The following is a 27,488-nucleotide window of genomic DNA, read 5'->3' on the forward strand; positions in this document are numbered from 1 at the left end:
AAAATGTGGCATTTAAAATGCCAGAGAGGTTTCATTGTTTAAAAAAAAGCTTCCACTGACTAAAGAGAAAACATGAGTCTCTCAATGGCAGACGCCCTGCCCCTGTGGGACTGTCCCCTCCGGTTCCACCAACTGCCTCTGTGCCTCACTCTTTGGCCCCAGCATTACTGAAACTGTCTCTCTCGTGTCCCCATATTTTTCTCATGCATCAGCAACCATAAAGCTGCCCACGCTCGTCAGTCACGACACATTTCATGTGAACACGGGAGACAGTCCGTGAGGAGACGCCCTGAAGAAGGCTCTCTCCCCTTGTGCTGTACGTTCATGAGATGGATCCACGGCAACACTTTCTCTCACTCGGAATGCCCCACCTCTGGCTTCGTGCTAAGAATAAGCCAGATGATTAAAAAACGGAAAGGTGGAACTCAGGAATTAAAGATTCTACAGAAAAATGCCCTCCACAGTGGGGAGGGACATGGTTTCATTTCCTTCCAACAAGACCCCAGGGGCCTGAGAGGAGACGACTCAGCGACAAAGCAGGGAAAGGCCCTGTGCACTCGCTGTCTCCACTCGAAGGCAGAAACCCTCTCCCTCTGGTCAGCAGGAGCCAGGGGGCCAGGGCCCCAGAGAAGGGGAGCCTCACTGGGGAGGGGACGGTCAGGGCCGCATCGTGACGGGCAAGTGGGCAGCGTCCGGAGGCTCAGCTTCCCTGTCCCTGAGGGTGGAGGGGATGCAGAGGGACCGAGTCTCTGGAATCAGCTCCTGGAGACGGAGTGGAAGGTCTTTTCCAAGGCCAAGCTCTCCTGTCACGTTTGGTGGGGACCCTCTCTCCTCATGTCAGTTTCTGAGATGAAAGCCCAAGTTCAGTGTAGGGGAAGGGTGTAGGGTGAGCTTCTGAGATGCAGCCCAGAAGTTTCCTAACATGCTGGAGCTCTAAACTGAACGCCTCTATTAAGGCAGCTGCTGTCAAAAAAAGTCCCTCAGTTGGTACTCTGATCATTTAGGCTAAATTCCTTCAAATTTGATCATGTTTTCTTCAAACAGCCTTCTCACGTTTCATCTTCACATGTAATTCTTAAAGATTTGCACCGACGACGGGAACATCTTAGGTTGTAGGAAATGACACACGGCTTCTCTACTTGGCATATTAGCTGTGCCGCTTGCTAGCTCTGACATTAGGGAATCTATCTAACCAGCCCAGCCTGTTTCCTCAGCTGTGATTTAGAAAAACCCAGTATCTACCTCTTACAATAGTTGTGAGGATTAACCGAGTTAATTGAGGACAGATACAGTAGGCACTCAATAAATGCCCGCTGTACTATTATTATGAACAGTGAGGCTTGGGGCAATTTACCAGCTGTCACAAGCGCATTTGAAATGCACTAAAACCTTTGTTCTTTGACACAGGGGTGGGGTAACTCGTTCCTCAAAGCCTGAAAGTTTTGTTTTGTTTTTTAAAGAGCATTTATTATATAGAGTTGAAAAGGCAAAACTAGATTCTCCTTTTATATCTAATTAGCACAAATCACATTAAAATATTAGACTGAATTAAGTGATTAATAACACAACTTTCTCAAATAGATTACTCTGATTTTCCCATCATTTCACAACATAAATTTTATTAGCAATAATCATACTTTTATATATTCTGGATAATAGACTCTTAGATATATAATTTGCAAATATCTTCTCCTATTGCATGGATTGTATTTTTACTTTCTTGAATAATTATAAATTTAGCTTTTGATAAAATCTTGCTTTTATGCAAATCTATAGATATAATCAATTTAAATGTAAGTTATACAGTTTTTGAAAAAAAAATCTCTTTAAATTGTGGTATAATAGTATTCTATATAAGAATTTATTTTATTGTATTAAAACATACTCAAATTACCAGATCAATATTTCTTACAGAATGTGGGCTGTACAAGAAAGAGTAAAGCCTAAGTCATGATGCGACCGTTACTTTGGTTCTGTCGCTTTATTCAGGTCACCGTGGAGGGTGCATCAGGGCCACGCTGTCAGGCTGCATTCTCTCTTATTTCTCCCAAGAAGTCATAGGTCTGCTCTGAAACGTCAAAGGGTTCATGGAGCCCATCTGGGGACAGCAGAGCGTGGAGGGCGCCCCCGTTCTCTCGGGTTTCCATGAGGAAGTCAGCGATCACCTTCCAGCGGGCAGCCTCAGCCTCTCCTTCCGCCCACCTGAACGGGGGCAGGAGTGTGGACTGGAGGAGAGGGAGCGCGCAGTCGTGGTAGACCAGGACGAACGCAGCCTTCAGGAGCTCTTTGTCTCTCTGGGGACAACGGCACCACAAGTAACTGTGAATGGATCTGCGTCGTCATTTTTTCAGTGTTGAATTTATGGACTCTGTTAACTAGAAGCCATCTAATGGGAGGGACTGAGGGGCCAGCAGTGCCTGGCAGGTGATGGCTCTGAACCAGCTGCTCAGTCAGGAAACAGCGCTCTGTGCAGCGGAAGCAGCAAGAGTCACCGCGGAGCAGAGACAAGCACTTCTCCCCAAGAGTCCGGGAGCGGCTCCTTGAGACCTGGGTGTCTCCTAAGCTCCACGAGGCTGTCCCACACATCCCATCAAGGAAAGTAGGGGCTGAAGCCTAATTCTGGGGACAAGGATGTAGCTCCAGGTAAATATAACTACACCACAATGTGAAGTCAGCTGTGTCCACTTAATTTAACTACAGCGCATCAGAGACATTGTCGAGTTGTCGTAAGAGAAGGGGAGCAAGCGTTCCGCATGAGACCCAGAGAAAGGAGACCCAAGGAGCAGTGTGGTCAGACCCTCCCCAGATAAGACGAGGGCTGCCGTATCAGCACAGTCAGTGAGCCCCGACACCGACAGGCCGGGTGGGAACCTGAGAGGGCACAGCAGCCGAAGGTGGAGATGTCTGTGTGCAGCAGGGTCTGCACACAGATGTCACCTCTCCCAGCACAGCATGTGTGTAGGGGGCAATTTCTACAGGCCTGAGGCCCAGCACCTTGGCCACTACTGTGCTAGAATGGCATCAAATCTGCCAATTTTAGCAAAGTGTAGATGGTACTGGTCATATGGAAACTCAAAGAAAGACACAATGTGAATTTTTTTTCACTGTTTAGGGTTTTTGGTTGGTTTGTTCTCCCACGTTCCTGGTAGATAATTAACCCTTTAGAAGTCCAGAAACCATGGACCGTGGTCAAATGTGGCCCACTGCCTCTTTTTATAACTCAAGTTTTATAGAAACACAGGCCTGCTCAGACATTTACGTAGTCAGTAGCTGCTGTGTATCACAATGGCAGAGTTGAGCAGCTGTGACAGAGGCCGCAGGGCCTACAGAGCCAAGAATATTTACTATCTTATTTACTGAACAAGTCTGTTGAGTCCTGGGTTGGAGCGTGAAGCCCCCACTCACTGACTAAGGCAAGTTCTGGTTGGTAACGACCGCACCTCTGTGGCGATGTAAGCACCAGCCCTGAACCTTTTCAGTGTGTGACACAGCTTACAATTTTCTCCCTTCTCCTTACCGGATATGGACTTGAGAGCTAGAGGAGCTTTTAAAAACAAGAGAAATTTCATAGCCAACTGGGAGACTTTGGTTTAGAAACTTTCCCTCAATTCAATAAAACTCAGTGGTCCGAAATAACTGTCTTGATGACGTCTTTCTTTTCACATTAGAAACTGATCACCCGTACCCTTCTTGGAAAGTGTCTTTGCAACCACAGTGACACAGTTGACCTGATTCAGAGGGATGTGACTCTGGCTACTTTAGCTGAAGCAGAGGCATTATTAGAAGGTGCAAGCAAACAGTGAGCACAGCAAACATTAAGTGCAGCTGGAAAATCAGATTACCTTCTCTGATCTCTTCAATGTGCTTTCTTTCTCAGCCCACGAACTCTAAAAAGAAAACAGAAATATGATAGTAAGCCGAGTATTCACAAGTCTTCGTCACACTTCTGCAAGGTCACTGTAATGAAACTCATGAACAGGGCTAAAAACATGGTACAGAACCTACACACGTAAGAAGTGGGTCTGTGGCATCTGTTCCAACAACCCGGAACCAGACTGACTGGGCCGTGAAAGATGCCTCAGGAGCCCACGATTCTTACAAGTCAAAATTAATTCAAGAACAGAATCAGTGAAACACTAACACATCCATGAAAACACAGCACCTGAACAATAAAATACTAGTGAGCTTTTAAGGTGAGACACTAATGAAAAAGAAAACTGCCAAATACCATACTTCTCTACAATTCTGTCTGCCATGATGATGACAACAGTCAGGTTAATAAATTGAAGGGCAGCTTTGCAAGTAAATACTCTCAATCTATCCACAAGGCTTCACAGAGCTTCTTTGAAGAAATAAGAAACCCAGAGTTCCATTAATTCCACGGAAGTGTGAACTAAAGGCACTCAGTGCCAGTTATGGGCAGACTGTGAGCGTGGGGCAGTGTGCACAGTCTCCCGGCTGCTACTTCCAGGGCCTCGGTTTCATGTCTGTCTGCAGGTTTCCTCCTGTTGGGGCCTGATTTCATGGGTTACACGAAAGCATCGGCCCTTTTCAGTAGGAAGGCCCTGGGGTGAACATGACATCTGGCACCAAGAAAGAGATGCTCCATGAAATAAAAGAGAAGTTTCCACCAAGAGACCACAGGCTGTGCACTCACGTACCGCATCTTGGAATGGTCAGTTACTACTGTGAAGGAACTATCTTACGGGACTGTGGTTCTCCACCCTATTGACTGCTGTGCCTGTGGGTCCTGGCGAGTTTGAAGAGGACCCTTAGAGAGCCAGAGTGTCTTACTAAACAGGCCAGGTGCCATCATTATTATTAAAACCCCAGCAACAAACTGAACCTAGCTAACTTCACACTAGGAGGCTCACACACTTCACAATGTGAACTTCAAAAGGTACCTGGCTTAAAGGGAATATCATGAGACAACTTTAGACTTATGTCTGGTGAAATCTGCCTACTGTTTGTCAGTTAAGCATCAAGGTCCCACCTCACTTGCACTGAGCCCCAGCCAGCTGTAGGGTGTTGCACTTACGGTAACTCAGTGGGGAACAGCAAACGTGGGGGAGTCACCACTACGCACCAAGATCCCCTTCTCCCTTCCTTCCGGAGCAAACAGAAGACCAGACCTCCCAGCTCCCCTGAAGTTAAGTGGGGCCACGTGACTGGTTCCGGCCAATGAAATCTGAGCAGAAGCGCCAGTGCTGCCTCGGGGCAAGGGCAGTGGAGAGTCCAAGGACGATGCTCCATTCTCTCTTTTCCTGGAGGGCAACTGGCAACAGAGGAAGCCCTGCCTTCCAGATGATGCCGTGAGAAAGTGAAACCTCCACCAGCCTGCACCCTCGGGTGACTATGGAGCAGGGTCTCCCATTGATCCATCTGGAAGGTACCGTGAATGAGAAATACACCTGTGCAGCTACCACCACACAGCCTGGCTTATCCTTAGTGACACAGGACGCCATGAGGAGAAGGCTCAAGGGTGCAGGAGCAAACCACTCTTTTTATTTCTATCATTTCTTATACAAATAATCCATGGTGGAAAAACTAACAAAATACAGATCAACAAAATAACCCATGATCCAGAGGTAATCGTTGCTAACTTCCTCGGGTATATTCTTCCAGACCTTTCCACAGTCAGATATATACATATAAATAGTTAAATATACTTATTATACCTCAAATGTTTTTTTTCACTTCATAATATCTGTGAACAACTTTACCCACAAGCCTTTTCTAGAAGAGCCTGTGGCATATCTAGACGCACCCAGAGCTGACCTGCAGTGACAGCCCTGGCCTGGCCACTGCTGAGTGCCACAGCCAGCCAGGTCACTGCACTTCTCTGAGCCAGCTGCTCATCAGGAAATGCAGAATTCAGACTACAGGTTCCTCCTAACACCAAAGTCCAGATTCCATGAATGTTCCACTTCTAGAGAAATGTTCCAGAGCCTGGCACAGGGCCTTAGCCATCGTGGGCTCTCGTGAAATATTTATTGAATGAAGCAGCACACGTATGTTCTGTGTAATGAATAAATATGGTGATACTAATGATTTTATAAGGAAGAATGAGAAATTCTGTATTATCTAGCAGTAGTGCCAACTGAATTTGTCTGAAATTATGGGTAATCAGATGCCATGAATATTTTCTTAAGTCTTTCTACTGAAGATTTCATTGTTACTGATGACACCCCCACCCTAGCCAAACCAGCACATGCAATCAGTTTAAAAGTCTAATAAAAACCTCTGCAGATGATTGCTTCCTCCTTCCACATCTCTGTCAGGCCCACATGACCTCCCTCCTTATCAACAGGGGCCACCTCCCAACACAGCTCACCTCCCTCCTGCACAGGTGCTTTTCAACCTCTCTGTGCTGCCAGTTTTCCTGAAGCAAAAAAGCTCACGGGTTGCCCCCCACCTCCCACACTGCTCACCCTCAGCTGAGGCTCAGATGGACCTTGCCCACCGACAGAGGACACCTGACCTGACAGCTGGATCATCCGCTCCTCTCAAGAGCGCTCTCTAATCCTTCCTGCCTCAGAATGTCTGCTCACGCTCATCCTCCCACCTGTAATGTCTTCCCCTCCCCTCTCAGCACGTCAAAACCCGACTGGGCCCTCAGCCTGTCATCAGATCCAGCTCGCCGAGGACCTCTTCAATGAATCAGACTCCTGAGCCTCACTGCCACCTTCTTCAAATCTCCAAGGACCTGGATTATGCCCCCCCTGGGGCACTTGTCATCTTATCTGAGTATTTGCCTCACAGGCATACGGGTCTTCTAATGTTTGTTGCCCTTGATATATAAAGTTGAACTTTCTGAAACTGCCATTCTTGAAGGTCAAAAAATGGCTAAAAATTAAAGATTTCATATGGGTCAACCTAATATCCACCTGCTATTTCATAGACAGCATAAATCAAATTAAATTAAAAATGATATACATGCCCTAACTCTCCCCTGAAAATTCAGTTGATTTATTTAACAAGCCATTTTGGAATTTTGCTCTCAGGACACAATCAGGGGTCATCTTGAGTCAAGGAACAAACCACAGGTAAGAGATCACAATAGCGTACACAGCTCATACTCTACTTACTGGGTCAGGAAGGCGGCCCTGGGGAAGGAACATTCATACTAAGAAAGGAAGGATGAGACCAAGTTAGCCAGACAAAGGACAAGGATTGGGAGACATCATCCAAATAGGGAAAGAACAACATAGAGCAGGTGTCATAACGCAGTAACTTGGTGAGTGTAACTGCTTTCAGAGCCCGTCAGGTTTCCATCACGATGCAGCCTACCCACCCTGAGAGCGTCCATCACGTCAGGCTGCTCCAAGAGCTTGGGGAAGGTGGCCAGCACAGGACTACTGATTAAATCTGAAATACAAAGAACAAAAGGGGTTTTATACAAACTTATCCAGTCTATTTTACTGCATTTAACATAAAAACATCAAATTACTGTGCCGCATGATTTGTTGATAACACATTCTACAACCTTAATCTCTGGGAGAGCTCAAAGCTATCCCCTCCACCTCACCTGCCCCTACGACATCCACACCCCAGGGAGCTCTGAAGTGAGTCTTGGCCCAAGTAGACAAGACTTCTAGGGTGGGAGTGAAGTGGCTCTGACAGAATAAGACTAGAAAACTTTGTTCTTCTTTCTATGTTTTTTCAACCTCTCTTTCCTCCTCATGACTGTGGTGTGGTGAAAGAAATCTTCCAGTTAGGAGGCCCCCCTGCTCCTGGAAGGCTGAGCAGGAACCAGGAAGCCAGAGGAAAGGAGGCGCAGGGTGGGCTGCTCAGGCCTGACTCCAGTCCCCCAGCGCTCAGGGAAGGACCCCAGACTGGTGTCTGGGCGTCACTGGATGGTGGAGGAGGAAACTGGAGGGAATCACATTTTGGGATTCTGGCCACATGCCAAAAACTGTGTAGAAGAATACTGATATTTCACAGCTAATCATGACACATGAGACTGTGCACAGAAGCCCACTGGGAAGGGCACTTTTGAAATGGCAGGGGGAATATATTCCACAAGCTTGAGTCCTTGGTAGAGAAAAACCCTGTTTCTAGATTTTACTAGGTTTATTCTGATGATCAGGTTCAAGTGAAGTCAATAATTCTAAGAACTTCTCCTAACCCATAAGAAAACTAATAAGGCTTACCCTCTTTAAGAAGTCATGTCATTCATGAAGCTTTTCTGGAGTCATTGAAATAAATTTACAGGCAAGTGATGATTAACAGGCTTAACTGTCCTTCCTTTAGAGTTGTCATCGTTCCTTGAGAAATGTTTGTGCTTCTCTGACTTTGAGATCCATTTCCAGGGACCTACCCAGGTGGTAAATCCCTGGGAGAGGACTCCTGTCTAAGCATGAACTCTACTCGTCCCTGAGCACCGAGCCATCACAGGGCTCTCCCTCTCACTCACTCCACTCCAGCCACATTGGCCTCCTTTCAATTTCAGTCTTTCCAACACACTCACGTTTTCTTGCCTTGGGTCTTCAGATATGCTGATCTCTCCATCCTGAAAGGATCATCCCTGCCCACCTCCCCTATAACTCTAACTCCTCTCTCACATCTTATCTTAAATACTACTTGCCCAGGGAAGGCTCCCATCATCTTACACGTTAATTCAGGCCCTCCTACTGTATGCTTTCATTGTGTATGTTCCTTCAGAACACTTAGTTTAAAAGGTGAAAAGGATTACTTATGTAATTTTGTGTTTGAGGCCTGTAACTACACTAGGGTAGGGATGACCATGCCCATCTCATTCATTGCTGGGCCCAGCACAATGCCTGGCATACAGTAGGCCTATCTGCTTACTGATTTATTGAATTCAAAGAATAGCCAATGAAGTTAAACTATTTATTTTTGAGGCAATTCTTACAACACATTCATTCCTCTTTGCAAATTCAATCATGTGTGACAACTCATTGATTTGTTAACATTATTTTTTAATATTTTACTTGCAAGCTTACAAAAAAGTTGCAACAATAAAAAGAGTACATAGAACTCCTGAATATCTCTCACCTGGATTCACCAATCTTAACTAATCCACTGATACTTACAATGTGTGCATTAAGAAACAGTTATTTTGGTGATTTCAGTCTCTTCCCCAAAAGATGATGCACATAGCAAACACACGGTATAAACAGATTATTCAGAGATAGCAATGGAAAATATGATTATATTTGAGTTTGAGGATCTCAAATTTCAAGAATCTGAAATGTGAAAGTACGTATATTGTAAAGAATTGACTATATACTGTGCTCAGACATAATACACACTAAGTATAACATTTTGTATCCGAAGTAATTTATTGATGTCGGTGCTATTCTAAATATTTTAGTTCAAACATCACCTTCAGAAACAGAAGATATAGGTTGGCATAGGTTACATTTACTCAAAGCATGGTGTGTCATTGAACATGAGGAAGTTGCAAAGACCCCTTACCAGCACTTTGCATGCTTGTCCTGTCTTTCAGGAGCACATCTCCAAGAATTTGGCGATAAAATATCAATAAATGAATGGAGCACATACTTCCAATTAATGTTTCTGGCAGTAGACTATTAAAGAAGAAAAAATAGTATTCATTAAACAATCCCCTACAATCCAACCTACAATGATTTTTAAATGTATATTTTTACTTTAAAGAACAGTTCCAAGTTTTGCTTCATTATTGGAAAATATTGTTTAACAATTTTAAGGACAATTTCCACTATAAGTTGGCCACATTAAACTTCAGATAATTTATATTTTTATGTGGATACTTTCGAGTCTCAACTCTATGTCGCCATTCCTGTGCTTCCATTTTAGCAAATACACCCATGTTAAATGTCAAACAAAAAAGAAAAGTCATCAATTACATGTTTTGGATAGAAAAGGACTTGTCAGCTACAAGTTTTAACAAAGCCATGTGGCCACCCTACTTGACATGATGAATGTAGAGGAAACAGGAATTCAGCCTGTTCGTGGTGCTGGGTGGAACATGGGAGGGTGTGGCAGACCTGGACTGAATTCTGACTTTGCTACTTCAGAGCTATGGGACTTTAGGTTAATTATTAATTATTTTCCTTGTGTTTTGGTTCCCTCCTTTGTAGAATGCAGATAGTAATACCTGCCTTTCATAAGGTTACTAGAAGGACTAAAATGAGGTAAATGAGGAGTGCTTAAGGCAATTCATGGTACATAGTAAGGGCCCAAAAACATTTCAATATTGAAGCAAGTTAGTATCAGTTTAACATAGATTGTTATAACTTTAGGATGTTATATGTCATCCCCATGGTAACCACAAGGAAAAAAAATCTATAGAATATACACAAAAGGAAATGAAAATGGAATCCAAGTGTGTCACTACAAAAAAAATCAAACACAAAGGAAGGCAGTAAGGGAGGAAACGAGGGACAAAAGTTTATAAGACATACAGAAAACAAATAACAAAATGGCAATAGTAAGTCCTTCCCTACCAGTGATTACTTCAAATGTAAGTGGATTAAACTCCTCAATCAAAAGACATGGATGAGCAGAATGGATAACAGAATCCAACTATATTCTACCTACTAGAGACTCACTTCAGATCTAAGGACACTCACAGGTTGAAAAAGAAAGGATGGACAAAGACATTCCACGCAAATAGTAAACAAAAGAGAACAGAAGTGGCTATAATACTATCAGACACAATAGACTTTAAGCCAAAAAACTGTTTCAAGAGACAAAGAAGGATATTATATATTGATAAAAGAGTCAATTCACCAAGAAGATCTAACAATTATAAATATATATGCACCAAACATTAGAGCTCATAAATAGATGAATCAAACATTGACAAAATTGAAGAGAGAAATAGACAGATCTACAAGGATAGTAGGAGACTTCAATACCCCACTTTCAATAAGGGATAGAACAACCAGACAGACGATCAATAAGGAAATAGAGGACATGAACAACACTGTAGACCAACTGTAATTAACAGACACATACAGAACACTCTGCCCAACGATAACAGACTACACATTTTTCTCAAGGGCACATGGAACATTCTCTAGGATAGATCATATATGAGGCCAGAAAACAAGTCTTAATAAATTTAAAAGAGTGAAATCATATAAAATATCTTTTCTGATCACAATTGAATAAAACGAGAAATCAAAGGAAAGCAGAAGGAAAACTGAAAAATTCACAAATAAGTGGAGATTAAACAACACACTCTTAAACAACCAATGGATCAAAGAAGAAATCACAAGGTAAATTAGAAAATACTGAGAGATTAATGAAAAAGAAAATTCAACATACCAAAATGATGGGACAGAGTGAAAGCAGTGTTAAGGGGGAAATGTATAGCTATAAACATTTACATTAAAAAATAAGAAAGATCTCAAATCAATAACCTAACTTTACAACTTAAGAAACTAGAAAAAGAAAAACAAACTAAACCCAAAGCTAGCAGAAGGAAGGAAAGAATAAAGACTAGAGCAGAGATAAATAAAATAGAGGCTAGAAAAACAACAGAAAAAATCAATTAAACCAAAAGTTGGTTCTTTGAAAAGATCACCAAATGGACAAACATTTAACTAGGTGGTCTAAAAAAAAGAGAGAAGACTCAAATTACTAAAATTAGAACTGAAAATGAGGACATTACTTCTGATTTTATAGAAATAAAAGGATTATAAGAGAGTAGTATGAACAACTGTAAGCCAAAATATTGGATAGTCTAGATAAAATGGACAAATTCCTACAAATGCAAAACCCAGTAAGACTAAATCACGAAGAAATAGAAAATCTGAATAGCTCTATAACTAGTAAGGAGATTGAATCAGTGATCAAAAATATCCCAACAAAGAAAAGCCCTGGACCTGATGGCTTTCTTGGGGAATTTTATGAAACATTTCAAAAAGAGCTAATACCAATCCTTCTTAAACTTTTCCAAAAAGCCAAAGAGGAAGAAACACTTCCTAAGTCATTTGAAGAGGCCAGCATTACCCTGATACCAAAGCCAGACAAAGATACTACAAGAATGGGCCAGCTCAGTGGTGTAGTGGTTAAGTTTGTATACTCTGCTTTGGTGGCCTGGGGTTTGAGGATTCAGATCCTGGGTGTGGACCTGCAGACTGCTCATCAAGCCATGCTGTGGTGGCATCCCACATACAAAAATGGAGAAAAGTTGGCACAGATGTTAGCTCAGGGACAATCTTCCTCAAGCAAAAAGAAGAAGAATGGCAACAGATGTTAGCTCAGGGCCAACCTTCCTCACACACACCTACACAAACAACAAAAAAGGCACTACAAGAAAAGGAATCTACAGACCAACATTCCTGATGAATATTGATACAAAAGTCTTCAACAAAATACTAGCAAACAGAATTCAGCAGCATATTAAAAGGTTTATACACCACGACCAAGTGGTATTTATTCCTGGAATGGAAGGATGGTTCAACATAAGGAAATCCATCAATGTAGTACATTACATTAACAGAACGAAGGAAAAAACCCACCTGATCTTCTCAATTGATGCCGAAAATGCAACTGACAAAATCCAACACCTTTTCATAATACACACACTCAACAAACTAGGAATAGAAGGAAACTACCTCAATATAATAAAGGTCACAGATGAAAACCCCATAGCTAACATCATATTTAATGCCAAAAGACAAGAAAAGCATACCTGCTTTCACCACTTTTATTCAACACCTTACTGGAAGTCCTAGCCAGAGCAATCAGGCAAGAAATATGAATAAAAGCATCCAAATTGGAAAGGAAGAAGTAAAATTATCTCTGTTCATAGATATATGGTCTTATATGAAGAAAACTCTAAAGATGCCACAAAAAGCCTGTTAGAACTAATAAATTAAGCAACGCTTCAGTACATAAAATCAACATACAAAAATCAGTCACATTTCTATACACTAACAATGAACAATTTGAAAAGGAAATTAATTCCATTTCAATAGCATCAAAAAGAAGAAAATACTAAGGAATAATAAAATAGAAACAAAATTTCAATATTGAGATTTCAAAATAATAATCTGGAAAGATGACAAGCGAGTGCTTTAAAATCTTGACACACGCCACACACCAAATAATTACTGGGAATATACTGAGCACCAGAGTCAACCTTAGAAGATACTCAAGAAATGTCTTGAGTCATTCTAAATACACATTTTCTAAATGTTATTTTTAGAAATACAGGAACTCTGTCACTAAGCAGGAAGAATGACCATATGGGAAATTTCAAAAACCTTGCAAACAATGTTCTCTATCAAAGAGGAATATGTCTTTGGACTAAAAAAAAACCACCAAAAGTTTTAAAAGAGAACTTAACTTTTGTAAATTAATCCTGTATTTTAATTTTTAGGATGAGCATTTTAGAAGGAAAAGTTAATCACAGAGTTAACTGGTTTCTATCCTGTTGGAAGACAACAGAATGAATGCGACCCTTATGATGGCGCAGGAGCAACGGATCCCATGGGTAATTAGTTTCATGGAATTTAAATAAGTATCCTTGACCACTCCTTAACCCCTGCATTTCTAGAAACATCCAAAAAGCAAGACAGGTTCTCTTACCACACTTCACAGTCATCTATAGCATTTGGTACACAGAGTCAGAAACCATCTTTTTCCAACCCTTGCTAAAATTCTGATCTTGTACATATCTGACCTAGATTTCAAAGACTGGCGGCAGGGGACCATTTAAGCTGCCCTGATGCCACCACTTGCCTTCTCAGTGTTCACACTGTGATTCCCAAGGGCTGTTCTACATCCTGTTCTCTGGTCTGTGGCCCATGTGGGCAACGTTTCAGCTGCATGCCCAAACTCATGTCTCATGCTGAAGAACAGCCACTGATTTTGCTAGGGGAGGGGCTGAGATCTTCCTTCTTTCCTTCCTTACCTTTCACTGGTTCCTTCTCTCAGAGACCCGCCTGCTCTCTGTCTGCAGGCATCTCTTCCAGCCTGCATCAGAGGCCTTTGGCCTCCCACAGTGCCGGCACTCCTTTCCTTCTGGCACCTCCCGCCAACACGAGACAATGCTGCCTGCTCTTTATTAGAGTTTTCTTTAGGAAATCCTCTGATTTTCCCAGAAAGCTCTGAGCTACTAAAGGGTGGCTGAGCTGAAGAAGTAACAATACACTTCTTTCTGACCTCACAGATAGACCAGCAAACCCTCGTGGCAGAAGCAACTAACGTAATAATGAGCTCCAGGCAAGTAACACCATTACCTCATTTATAGTTAGCAACAATACAATGGAAGTAAAAGAAAAAAAAGATGGACTGCATCAAAAAGGCAAAGGAAAATAAACAAATTTATAGCAAATTTATACACACGTGTACAGCCTACTCCTACAGACCAGTGTTCTTGGTGTTCAGAACTCAAGCACTGCGAGTCTGAGTCTAAATCAGGCCTTTCCCTCATCAGGGCTGAGAAGCCTTTGGCCAAATCACATGAAGTCACACCTCTTTGGAAAACAGCTCCAAAATTAGAAAGGCGAGTCTGGGTGAAACGGAAGGACCTATTTGCTCCCTCTTTTGTCTTATGTTGGGAGGGTCATGACAAAACGACTCCACAAAACGAGATCCAGGAGCAGGATTCCGTGCCGTTTCTTTGGTAAAGGAGATCAGTCTACATTGATTCCCTTGCATTTTCACAGGTCTCCCAACATCCAAAGGATACGCACATGTAAGACTGGTGGCTGGTGAGAGGGCAGTTTGAAGATGACTAGCAAGGATACTGGGTAAAAATGGGCACTAACGCAACTCTAACTGGGCTTCCTGCCCTTGGCCCTGGCCCCATCGTATGTCTCTACGAACAATGGAAAGAGCCTCTGTCTCTTCTCCTTTAAGCAGAGAAATTTGGCTAAACAAAGGTGAACTTTTTAAGCAACGGAGGCTGGGGATACAGGCAGGATGTACTTTTGAAGGAGGGGAAGAGGGCTGTGAGTACCATTATTCGCCTTCTTCTCCCACTCACTGAAGGTGGCAGGTCAGGCAAGAGGAGTCTGAGACAGAGCAGTCCTGCCAAGTCTCCACCTCTAGGATGTACAGGCTCAGAGTAGTGATGTCCAAAAGCAAACTACGCTGGTGCCCAGCCTTTCACCTTGAACCCCAGCACAGCCCTCACACTGTGGCCGTGGCCCTGCAGCAAGGCCCAGGGCCTCCAGCTTCCTTGTGCCTATGGCCTGGTTTCTAAGAGAGCCAGCCTGAGACTGGGGCCACGCCAGCACAGTGCCCCAACCCACACTTGACACTATCAGGAATGTACGTTTCCAGATCATGCAAAGTGGAGCAGCAATTTCAAAGCAGTGCTCAAGTCTCTCTGTGGGTTCTAAGAGGAGAGAAGAGCAGACACCAGGACAACGCGGGGTTGGGGGTAGGGAGAGAGCACAGGGGCAGCAGGAGGCAGAGCAGAGCTCCTGCGAAGTACCCTTTTACACTAGCAGGAAGATCTCTACTTTGAAATGATTTAGCAAACATTTTCGAGGGCCTCCTGTGTGCTGTAATCCACAAGTGCCTCAGTTCCTGAGGTCTGGAGGGCAAGGACTCAGGGCCCGTCTTTAAGCACCCTGCATAGAGAAGAACGTTCACCACTTTGGAATAATAGACCTGCCTAGCTGACCTTTGCACTGCCCAGTCAAATTTGGCCTCTAGATTGTAAAAAGTACCTGCAAACCAGTATTTGGGGCCAAAGAAACACTATTAAGAGCTGCACTTGAAAGACATGCTTGGGAGTGCTTTGGGACTCTTGGAGGCTTATCAACGAGATGAGTGGTGTGAGGCCAAAGAAGCAGGAAGAATGAAGCCAAACAGGATTTTGGGCTTTTCTTTTACAAAGACTGCTACTGTGCTTTTTTTTTTAATCTTGAAAAATAACAATTTTCCAAGGAAAGATTGGCCAAAAAAGAGACTCTATAGGCTCTATGAACATCCAGGAGGTAAAAAAAAGCCAAGAGAATGAATAATACCTATGAACATATTATTAATGGTTATTGAAAGATTGAACTGTTAATACTATAATTATAAAATACACTTCAGTATAAGATATAAGAACAAGGGATATTTACACTAAGAGCATGACCTAGAATGAGAAAAGCAACCATTGAGAGGGGTATGCCAAGCTTTCACTTATTACCCTACATCTTGATAATCTACAAGCAATAAGGAGGTCCTGGTGGGACAGTTCAAGGTATCAGTCTCTGCTCCCATGCCATGCTCTTCCTTCCCACCCCTCTCGTCCACTGTGTGCCCTCTGTGGAAGGTTCCTATCCTCCACATCTTCATATCTTCACATGGGCACATCTCTCCAATCCTTCAAAGGCTATTTCAAATTCCCCCCAATCTTACTGGCTACATAGTACATCTTAATTTGAACAAATTTTACAACACATAGCACCATCTACCTGGCATTATATTTGCATTTATTTATACATATAATAATAATAATAGTAAATAATTACAGCTAACATTTATTATGTTTTACTGTGTGTCATGCACTATAAATACCAGCTAAGTGTTCTATATGCTTTCTTTTCATTAAAACCCATTACAACTTTATGGGGTTAATATTATTATTATGCCCATTTAAAAAATGTAGACATTGTGATCCTGAGAGAGATGGTGAAATGACTAGTTCAAGAGGTTACTGAGTTAGAAATGGGTAGATCTGGGATTCTAATAGTGCAAAAGCTCTCTGAAGAAAATGCAAATTAAAACCACCATGAGATACCACTGTTCACTTATTAAAGTGATCAAAATAGAAAAAAAATTGATAATACCAAGTGCTGTCAAGAATATGGAGTAATTAGGGGCCGGCCCCATGGCTGAGTCGTTAAGTTTGTGCACTCTGCCTTAGCGGCCCAGGATTTCACCAGTTTGAATCCTGGGCACAGACATGGCACCACTCACCAAGCCATGCTGAGGCAGCGTCCCACATGCCACAACTAGAAGGACCCACAACTAAAAAATACACAGCTATGTACCGGAGGGCTTTGGGAGAAAAGAGGAAAAAAAACAGATTATGGAGTAATTAGAACTCTCATATATTACTGGGGAGGGTGTAAAATGGTACAGTCATTTTGGAAAAGAATTTAGCAATTTATTATAAATTTAACAAAAATACCACAGATGACCCAGTAATTCCATGCCTAAGTAGTTATATCCATGAGAAATGACGACATATGTCCACCCACAAAAAACTCATATGTAAATATTTAGAGCAGCTTTATTCATAATTGCCCAAACTTAGAAAAAACCCAGATGTCTATCAACTAATGAATGGATTAACACATTATGGCCCATCAAATGGAATACTATTTAGAACAAAAGAGAATAAACTAGTAACACATGCAACAGCATGGACGAAGCTCAAATGCATTATGCTAAGTGAAAGAAAGTCTACACACTGCATGATTCCATTTACATACATTCTGGAAAAGGCAAAACTGTTGGAAAGGAAGACTTTCTTTGCTTTGTTGCCTGAGTCTGGGCCTGAGGAGCTGACTCTAAGGACCATGGGATGACCGTTTAGAGCAATGGAAACATTCTCTATCTTGATTGTGGTGGTAGTACATGACTGTCTACATTTGCCAAGACTCAACTGTAAGCCCAAAAGGGTAAATTTTATTGTATGTAAATTATACAACAAACTTGACATTAAAAAAAGTTCCCTGAAGACAGGATCATGGATGTTAAGCCCTTTTTAGTCAAAAGTTTCTACACTATTTTTGACCAGATCTATCAATTGAGCTAACTAGTAAACAGAAGAATGAGCTAATCTGAACTTTAGATCTATTCCATTTCCCTACTGATCTTTGGCAGACAAATTAGTGAGGAAAAAAATAACCAACAAAAGACGACCAAGCAGGAGGAGAAGCCAAAAGTAGAGATGGTCTACAAATGCTGAATGACCTCAAGTTCACCAGACAGGTAAAGACTGGTACCAACCTTAGTATGTTTCTTGATCTTCTGTTCAAAGATCTCAGTTTTACTAGAAGTTGAGGCTGCCTTCTCATTATCATCATCTGATAGAAAACACTTCCATGTGCTTTAAAAAAAATGAAAAATAAATGTCAAAACTTAAAGTGCTTGGAACAGTGAATATAATAAAACAAAGTATTTTTATAAGAAGAAAAGTATTTTTTAAATAATAAAGCAATGCGTTTTTCAGCACCAATGGTGCAGAACTGTGTGAAAAGCAGGAGTCACCCACACACCTAGGGAGCCAATAACGAGATAAAGTGTGATGTTAACGCCTGTCGGCCTCCCTAGGGTTACACAACTGGCTCCTGGAGCTGCTGCTATATCAGATGCTGCGACAGCACCACGGCTGCCAGATCATAAAGGGGAAAAGGGAGTTTAAAAAGCATGTCTGACGCCAGGTAGAACCAACTGCCTCCGGGATCCAAACTCCTTTCTCTTCCAAGAAGGTGGGACTGGCGCTGCCAGGGCAGCAGCAATGCTGTGTGCCCTAAATCATCAAACAAGGAGAGGGATGTCTGAGAAGCAAAGGGGAGTTTCAAATCTGTCAGGCTCTGAGCCCCACGGGGCAAAGACTATATCTGTCTTACTCTCCCTTCTCATTATCTAGCACAGTGCCTGGTCACTGAACATATTAACAGACGCTCAGTATTTCTGGAAGGCAACCTGGCATGTATATCGCAATCTGAAACGTCTGCGCCCTTTAACCCAGCAACAGGCAGTCTCTGAAGTAGCCTGTTCTGTTGATTCTGTGCAGGCACAGGGATCAGCCCAGTTCTCGATGAGAAGGAACGGACGCAGGGCCCTCACACTTCCCAATTTCCTACAGGAGAGTCTCACAGGTGCTGCCAAGAAAACACGCACTTAGATAAAAAGGACTAAGATTTTAATATCAAATGACATATTTTTTATAACGTGAATTCTAGTGAAAAATGTTAAGCCTATTTGAATATAGCTATCTTCCTTGATGCATCTTCTGTTTGTTTCATCTTTAAGGAAAGTTAGGAAAGTAACACATCAGGGCTGTACCTCTTCTGGACACTGAAGGGTCCACTTCCACACCTTTTTCATAAGGGGTGCCGCCATTCAAGAAGAGTTCGTAAGTTCTACGAAAGACAAACACACCAAGACATTAAATATTATGGACATTTTCAAACACTGGAGTCAGTCGTGAAGTATTTTTTAGCACAGATACAGTCACAGACATTTTATGTATGTCTCATTGGTAAATGAGAATGAAAGCTGCTGACTGCTCCGTGAGGTATTATCTCAGTAAATAAACAGTCCCCTTCTTTCTTTTTTTTTTTTTTAAACATTTTTATTTTTTCCTTTTTCTCCCCAACTACCCCCCCCCCCCGCCCCCGGTACATAGTTGTATATTCTTCGTTGTGGGTCCTTCTAGTTGTGGCATGTGGGACGCTGCCTCAGCATGGTTTGATGAGCAGTGCCAGGTCCACACCCAGGATTCGAACCAAGGAAACACTGGGCCGCCTGCAGCGGAGCGCGCAAACTTAACCACTCGGCCATGGGGCCAGCCCCCTGTCCCCTTCTTTCTTAACTCTGAACTGTAGACAATACATTTTTCCATGTTAAAATGAGAAAGATTAGTTGATGTCATTAAAGTGTTTTGATTTGTGTTAATGAGAAATTTATGATTTTTTTTAATGTATTTTTCAAATGTTTTGAATCACCATTTGAAATAAAGCTATATGAATTTATATCATTTTTAAGATATAAAAGTAACATATAGATTATTGTAAAAAGTTTGAATGGCATAGAAATGGTAAGTTAAAAAATGAAAAATCCTTCCCCATTCCTCCCCCCAGTTTGGTAAGCTCCCTGTCCTATCTTTTTCTATGCGAATGCAAACAGATATCTACAAACAGTAAATCTCAATACTAGCATATGTTTTCTTTGATGGTTGCATAATACCCAAGTGTAGAAAATAGAAGGTAAAGGCCTCTCTAATCCCCCTGTGCCCCCTCCCCAGCTCTGCTCCTCAGAGGCAACTCCTGGGAACAGTTCATAGATCCCATCCACACACGCACACAAATACAACTTGTCACGAACAAACGTAGAGTCACAGAATACATACTATTCTGCAACCTGCTTTTTTCATATAATAATATACATTGGAGATGTTTCTGAATCAATACATAGGCCTCCACCTCATTTAAAAATTAGCTGTGCCTTCACTTTCAGAAAGATGGAATAGACTTTTCCCTCTCACTAGGTAAAACTATAAACCCTGAACATTATTAAAAATAAACAAACAAAAATCACAAGAAGCCTGGGCTTCTATATCCACTTGGGAGGAAGGAGGTGGCCCTCCCCCTTCGACTGGGGTGACGTCAGAGGAGGACTAGTGGAATCAGGACTTTCACCTCGGCGTGTGTTAAGGAGGCCATACCCACCCTGGGTTTAATTAGAAGCCACGGGAGTCAGGGAGCATTATCAGAATTAATCCTCACAATAACCCTTTAAGGTAGGAACTATCATAATTCCCCATTTTAAATATGGGAAAAATTGAGGCTTGGAGACATTAAGGAATCTGCTTACAATTACAGAGAACCAGGACTAGAGCCCTAATTTTATAATTCCAAACCTAGGATCTTATTCATCATCCTATTGACTGCCCATTTGTATCTCTTCTGTGAATTTCTTGTTTATATGCTAGATTTAGATTTTTTGTGTGTACCCATTTAAAAATTTGGATTGTCTTTTTCTTATTCATTTTTGAGAGCTCTTTTCATATTAGAAATAATAATCTTCTGACTGTTATGTATATATTGCAAATATTTGCTACCAGTCTGCCTTTTGGTCTTAAATTTTACATTTGTTTACACTGGCTGCCACTACAATTTCAGGGTATCACCTACAGAAGAAGGGCGGAGTCCCAGGGGACCTGGGGACCCCGGACTCAGCTCTCCCCCTCTTTGGAGAGAATGCACTCTGTTTCAGCACTGCAAAAAGTGCTAACACCACAGAAGATCACTGAGAGACTATTCTCAGCAGACAGCTGCTGCACACATCTTTTAAAATCCCTGTTCTACCTGTGGCACTGCTTCCTCCCCAGGATGAGACCACGCACGCTGTCTTCATACACCGCCTCAAAGAACACCAACAGTCAAGGCCCTCTCGCAAAAGTGACTGAAACGCTAACAGGACACACACTGCAAACCTGAGGGATCCAGCGTCTAAAAAGTAAACTTCTACAAAATTACTCATTTGGAAAGCATACATAGCCAACTTACTTTGCTGGAATAGGAATTCCACTGGCATCAAAAAGTTTAAGGAACACCCAGCCACAACTTAATTCTCCTCTTTCACCAGTTGACTAGAAAATAAAAAGGTATATGAAAGTTAATATTTGAACCTGTCAAATTTATAAGCACATACCAAGTCCTTTTAAAGGAACAAAATTAGTATTCACCTTTAGAACTAAAAAATTCTTCACAAGAAAAGAAAGGGAAACACGGTGGAGTCCCATGTGACTTGCCGATCAGATGGTAAAGGCAGTATGTAGAGTGAAAATCCTATCTTGTCAAATTGCTGTCGAAAATCCCCTAAACCTGATGACACGGCAACTGCTGCTATTGCTTCCTGAGTGATACAAACGTTTTGTGGAATGATCTCGAACCACATCAACGCTACATGGGATTATGAAGCCTTGTCTCACTGAGAGGGAAAGCATGAATTAAACCATTCAAGGGGCTTTTTGCTCAGAACTTTACCCCCACTGTCAACTGCCAAAGGCCACTGGGACTCACGTGGGGGACCTGCTCCCCTCTCCTACCCTACCCACCCACAACACATACGGATGAATTTGCTTCAAAGACATGAAAAGATGGCACAATACCATTAATGTGATAACAACTGGCTCTCTGGGTTACCTCGAGGCCAAGCATATGCACAAGTCTACCTACCAAGATACTGCTTGAATGTGGGGACATTTAACTATCACAGACCTACACATAAATTCATCCAAATTTCTGGTGTTCTCTATGAAAATTACCACTCTGACAGGTCCCTTAATTAGAAGCCTCAGCCATAAGGTTGGGTGCACCAAGAGATTAAAATTCTATTACCCATAAAAACCTCAATTATTTTACTTGTAAATACAGACTTTTTTTAAAAAAAAAAGCCTTCCTTTTAACTGATCCATTAGAAAGCTTTCTCTTTCAACTGACATACATTGCGAATATAAGAAATTCCAAGCTCAAATAATATTCCAAGATCTGGAGATGAAGAATTGGATCTGATAAAACAATCACCATCAAGCAAGCAGGGCAAGATGCCAGTAACCTGAAACAAGAAAGAAACTAAAGTTACTAATAAAAACTACAAATGGGAGGGAGGTTTCAGCTCTATTCACCCGTAAATGGTTTATGCCTTTGCATGATAGTAAAGGTCTTTTAAAGGAAACAGAAAGCAGATGGATCGGACTCATCCATACCAATGATTTAAAATTAAAAAAATTAACTTTTGTGTTAAAGGGAAATAGCTTTACCTTCACTTCCTCTTTGCTTAGAGTAGAGGCTGCCGTGAAACAAGCACTGTGCCCAGGCTCCCAGAGGTGTTACAAAAACAGGATGTATATACAATACGACATTTATATTAACTATTGTTTTTTGTAAACAGAACTAAAATTAAGGGCTGCATACACACATTTGCTCAACTTTCCCGATGTGTGCCTCGTAAATTTTCCTTTCCCTTCCCTTTTGCTTATTCCATTCCCTTTCCATGGACAACTGCATCACTCTTTCCTGTCTATAAAATTCTACCCATCCTTCAAGGTCTAGCCCCTCTTCTACAAAACCTTCCCTGAGCCTAAGGACCAGAATTCACCTCACCTTCCTCTGTGCTGTGACAGCACTTGGAGTCCCATGACCATTACATTCTGCCTTTGTGATAGTCATCAACAATATCCACCCCATAGAGCTACGCTAAGGATTAAGTGAGGTAATGCACATAAGGGCCCACACAGTGCCTGGCACAGGGTCAGAGTTCCATAAACAGAGGATATTGCTATGACACGTGTATACGTTTCTTCCCTGCTAACACGTAAGTTCCCGCAATACCCAGGAAGAAGGCCTTGCACCTAACAGATGCTTCGTTTCATTCAACAAAGGCACACATACTTACTAGTTATCCCTCCAAACAGTTCATCTTTATATTCAGGAAAACATCAGAAAATTCTTCCCTAAACTCTGTACATACAGAGAGATGCAATATCAGAATTGTGTGAAAACATAAGCAGAAGAGTGCTCAGAAGATCAAACCGGACTTTTAGGAGTTGTGTGATAGACAAGCAGGGATAGATGCAACACACAAGCGAGGCGGCTGGGCCTCCTCCACATCCACTGCCCTCTCATTGAACCTCTATCTTGCTTTAAGATCTTTTGACGCAATAAGAGGAAGGTTAACGAATGGTGCAGTGACACAAGGAAGTCAGTTGTGGTAGGGAAATAAATACTAAAGTAATGAAACCTTGGAGGCAGGAAAAAAGGTAAGGTAAAATAAACTACAGACAATTATATTATCAAAAGAACATAAAGGTATCTTTGTCTTCACTGGCATCTATGTAATACTGAGTCAGTGGTTTGAAAGCCTAACCCCATTCCAGTCTTTTCTGTTCCCAAGTCTTGACAGTATTTGGGTGTAATGTGCCAGGCCCCTAGGTGTCACCCTTGATTTTATCTGAAGAAAGCACAGTTCACATTAGCACCGTTGGACATTTCGTTTTTGAAAAACACTTCCTAAATTTAACTTTTTCTTTTCATTTTTCATCAAAGGGCGTTTTCTAAAATTGAACCCTGAAATCCACTGAATGAGATGATTCATAGGAATTATTACTTTGGTGAGTCAGAAGCATGAGTAATTTTTATCAAAGTCTTCAAAGAACTTTAAAGAATCTAAAGATTCAAATCTGGTGCCATATATTCTGTGCATAACATAAATACATTATTTCAGGAATACACTTGACAGCCTCATTTTAGAAATTAATTGTATTAACATTTAACAGGTGAAAGAAGTTCATGTTTCATCCCATTCACGCAGCAGATTACTTACCTGAGGAGAAAAGGTCCAAGTTTTGGGCTTTTTAGGTTGCCATGTGGCTCTGACTGTATGAATGTTGCTCAGAACCTGCAATGAGATTTTCCCATCTGAAACCACGATCGAAGGTGTGTGAAGCACCACCCCTCCAGGTCCCAAAGAGTTACTGGTGGCTACACGGGGTGGAGCAGAGGGGGAGGGGGCCTTTCACTTCTTACTTTGTGCAATTCTGTAATTGTTTTTCTTTGTACATCAATTACACATATAACTTTTTAAATGATTGACACAAAACAAGTGTTACAGCGCTTATTAATAAAACAATGAAAGAACTGATGAAATGAATTCAGACTCAGATCTTTACACCAGTAATAAACTATATTAAGTAAAATACTTAACACCTGAGATCGGTTTACCAGAAAAGTAAGTGAAATTTCAGGTACAAATGACCTTTTAAGAAATGCGACCCATCAACGCATTTCATATGTAGTCCGTCACCCTGCCCCTAAGACAGACAATGCTAACAGCTCAGATACACAGGTAGTTTTCCTCAAGATCTCTAGGCCCATAAATTATATTCTTCCTACAATTTGATCTCTTATAAAATGCTATTGCAAGATGTTAATCCTACAATATACATAAAACAATGAAATACAAAAGGAGCAAAAACTGTAAAGAAAAGTTCAAATTCTATAATGTTATGGCCAAAACTGACATCTCGCAAAGGACAGATAATACATTTTTATTTTAGATAAAAATATCTTAGTATAACACTTCTAAAAGTAAGCCTTAAAAATAATTAGAAATAATCCCAAACGTATCATATTAGGTCAAATTCAATTCACTGTCCTCTGCGGCCTTATTGGCAGGCAACTAGGAGTATCTCAAGGGCAGCCGAGTCGTTTCCACATAAGGAAAATCCCCATTACCTTCAACAACTAATATATATGAATTATTTAAACTCTTCCTAAAATAATATATATTCTCAACCTGGACTCTTAGAGGACAAATTTCTTCTGATTATTACCTGGTATTTAATGTAAAACTGCATTTTATTTATTCTAAGTTCCCTCTTGGTTTTTCAAGAAGTGCTTCCTACTTCTAACATCTAAGAAGTCCTTTGCAATCATCGAAACTGAGATCTTATATTATCTCTGCTTTTATCTTTTCAACTTGGAGAATGCTGATTTTGACTCAGGAGCAACTGCTTTAGATTCAGGAGTAAATTATTCCGCTTGGTAATTTTACATCTTTCTTGATTTATAGACTCTGAGAGCTGAAAGGACTTAGTCCAACCATTTCATTATACATTTGAGACAAATGCAGCCAGAGAGGGTGAGTGACTGGGTGAGAATAATTCTGTTTTCTGTACAAAACCAGAACACACAGGATAAAGTAATCAAGAATTCAAAAACTTCAGAGATTTTTTTCATTTAGCAAACTGCATTAAGAATGCATAAGGACTTCTGCTTAAGATGAATTTCTGCTTCAACACAGCTGCTCTGCCCCAAACATAAAGCAGTAATAGTTAAAAAGACAGAGTAGGACTCAAAAGTAAGATGAATATTTCAATAGGCCATAAATAGAAGAGACAAGCAAAGGAGAGGGTGAGACTAAAACCAGGGGTCTCCTGGGCTCTGAGTCGAGAAGCAGGACGCGGTGGCAAGGAGATGGACTTGTATGTTACAGAGGCTAAAGGTACTCAATACATGATAGAGGAAGAGATGGCTTTACTGCTTAAAGTCAGCAGGGTGAGGAAAAACAATGGTGACCAACCTTCCTCCTCAAAGGAAGTAGTGAGCCAAAGCAGGGAGAAGAAGAATATTTCCACTATCACAGAAAGGTCTATTGACATCGCTACTCCAGAATGTGAGACACTACACACGACAACTGATCCAGTTTCTTCAACAAGAAAATGGCACAAAAATTAAAAGGTGAGAGAAGGGGGACTGCTAGATTAAAAGAGACTTAAGATACACAACAACCAAATGCGATGTGTGGACCTTGTCAAAACAACTACAAAAAGAAATTTTTGAAACATTAGGGAAATCTGAATATGGACTGGGTATTAGATGAAAAACACAGAATGATTCTTAATATTGCAGGGTGTGATAATGGTGGTTATACGAGAAAACTGACTATGTAAGAAAATGTCAGTATTTTTATAAATGTAGATGCACACATGCAGGACTAAAAGGAAATGCTAGAAGTTTTCACTACAGCATTTTTACAAAAATTGAAGGAAAACATTGGGGATAGATTAGCCAGTTTAGCAAACTCTTGATAATTATACTATTCTCTCTACTTCTGTGAATGTTTGAAAAGTTTCAAGATAAAAATTTGATTTCTAAATGAAAAGACAAGAGCAGATCAGCAATAACCATGTCAACCTATTATCACCATGACTTCATGTTTTACTACATTCTAAAGTCATAATATCAAATGTGTTACTCATATTTACATTTTGATGTAGTGATCCAGTGCCCTGCAAGAGAACTCGATTAAAAGTTTCTGTGATGATGGACATGTGCTGGGTGTGCTATCCAATATGGCAGCCATCAGCCAAATTTGGCTGTCGTGCATTTGAAACGTAGTTAATGACACTGAGGAACTAAATTTTAAATTTTATTTAATTTTAACTAAGTTTTTAATTGATATTAACTTAAAATTATTTTAAATTTAATTTAAATAAATAATTACTTAAATTTAAATAGCTGCATTCAGCTAGTAGCTACAGTACTTCAGTGCTGGACAATGATTCAATTTGCAATAAATATGATTGTACATTTATCTGAAAATAAAAATAAAAACAAGGTATTTATGTTTAAATTTAACAAAATGCATGTAAGACTTTTACGTAGAAAATTATGAAACATTATGATAAAATAAAAATAAAGACATAATAAATGGAAAGATCATACCATATGTTTAAGGGCTACAAGACTTAAGATTGTAAAGACTCTAGTAACACTAATCTATAAACTCAATGCAATTCTACTAAAAATTCCAACATGGTTCTTCATGTAATTTAACAAGCTGATGCTAAAATTCATATGGAAAAGCAAAGGATTTAGGTTAGTTAAGAATAATTTACATAGAAAGCAAACTGAAGGGATTTGCCATATTACAAAGCCACAGTGATTAAGGCCGGTATTGATCCAGGGAAGGACAAACACACCAACTGATCAGAACAGGGACAGAACCAGATCCACAGACAGATGAACACTTGTTTCATGACAGAGCCTATTGCAAGTCATGGGGAAAGGACAAATTCTTCAATAAATGTTATTGGGATAATTGCTATAAATAGGAATGGAATGGAAATAAATGGAATAAATGGGAATAAATAGAAAAAATACAATAAAATCCCTTCTTTACAGAATACACAGAAATAAATTTTAGGTAGATTCAATACCAAACAAAGAGAAATACTTAGAAGAATATATAAGAGAATATCTTTATGATCCTGACACAGGGAA

General features: G+C 40.9%; 1 protein-coding gene across 5 annotated transcripts in view; it reads right to left on the reverse strand.

Moving 5' to 3' along the window:
• Positions 1–1,456: 1,456 nt before the first annotated feature.
• Positions 1,457–27,488, reverse strand: part of NPHP1 (nephrocystin 1) — a 61,131-nt gene continuing 35,099 nt past the window's right edge. For 2 of the 5 annotated variants that reach the window (XM_070511744.1, XM_070511745.1), the window contains exons 12-21: positions 24,028–24,102; positions 22,150–22,260; positions 21,389–21,406; positions 21,210–21,292; positions 18,985–19,061; positions 17,923–18,022; positions 9,442–9,554; positions 7,295–7,368; positions 3,843–3,887; positions 1,457–2,294 (exon numbers count right to left, since the gene is read on the reverse strand). In XM_070511744.1, the coding sequence (XP_070367845.1) occupies positions 2,022–2,294; positions 3,843–3,887; positions 7,295–7,368; positions 9,442–9,554; positions 17,923–18,022; positions 18,985–19,061; positions 21,210–21,292; positions 21,389–21,406; positions 22,150–22,260; positions 24,028–24,102 (969 nt within the window). In that variant the 3' untranslated portion in view covers positions 1,457–2,021. Of the gene's footprint in view, positions 2,320–3,842; positions 3,888–7,294; positions 7,369–9,441; positions 9,555–17,922; positions 18,023–18,984; positions 19,062–21,209; positions 21,293–21,388; positions 21,407–22,149; positions 22,261–24,027; positions 24,103–27,488 lie in introns of all 5 variants that reach the window. The other 3 variants (XM_014852705.3, XM_014852706.3, XM_070511746.1) reach the window with 2 other exon arrangements.

Source organism: Equus asinus, chromosome 6 (genome assembly GCF_041296235.1).
Source record: "Equus asinus isolate D_3611 breed Donkey chromosome 6, EquAss-T2T_v2, whole genome shotgun sequence".
Classification (NCBI taxonomy): domain Eukaryota; kingdom Metazoa; phylum Chordata; class Mammalia; order Perissodactyla; family Equidae; genus Equus; species Equus asinus.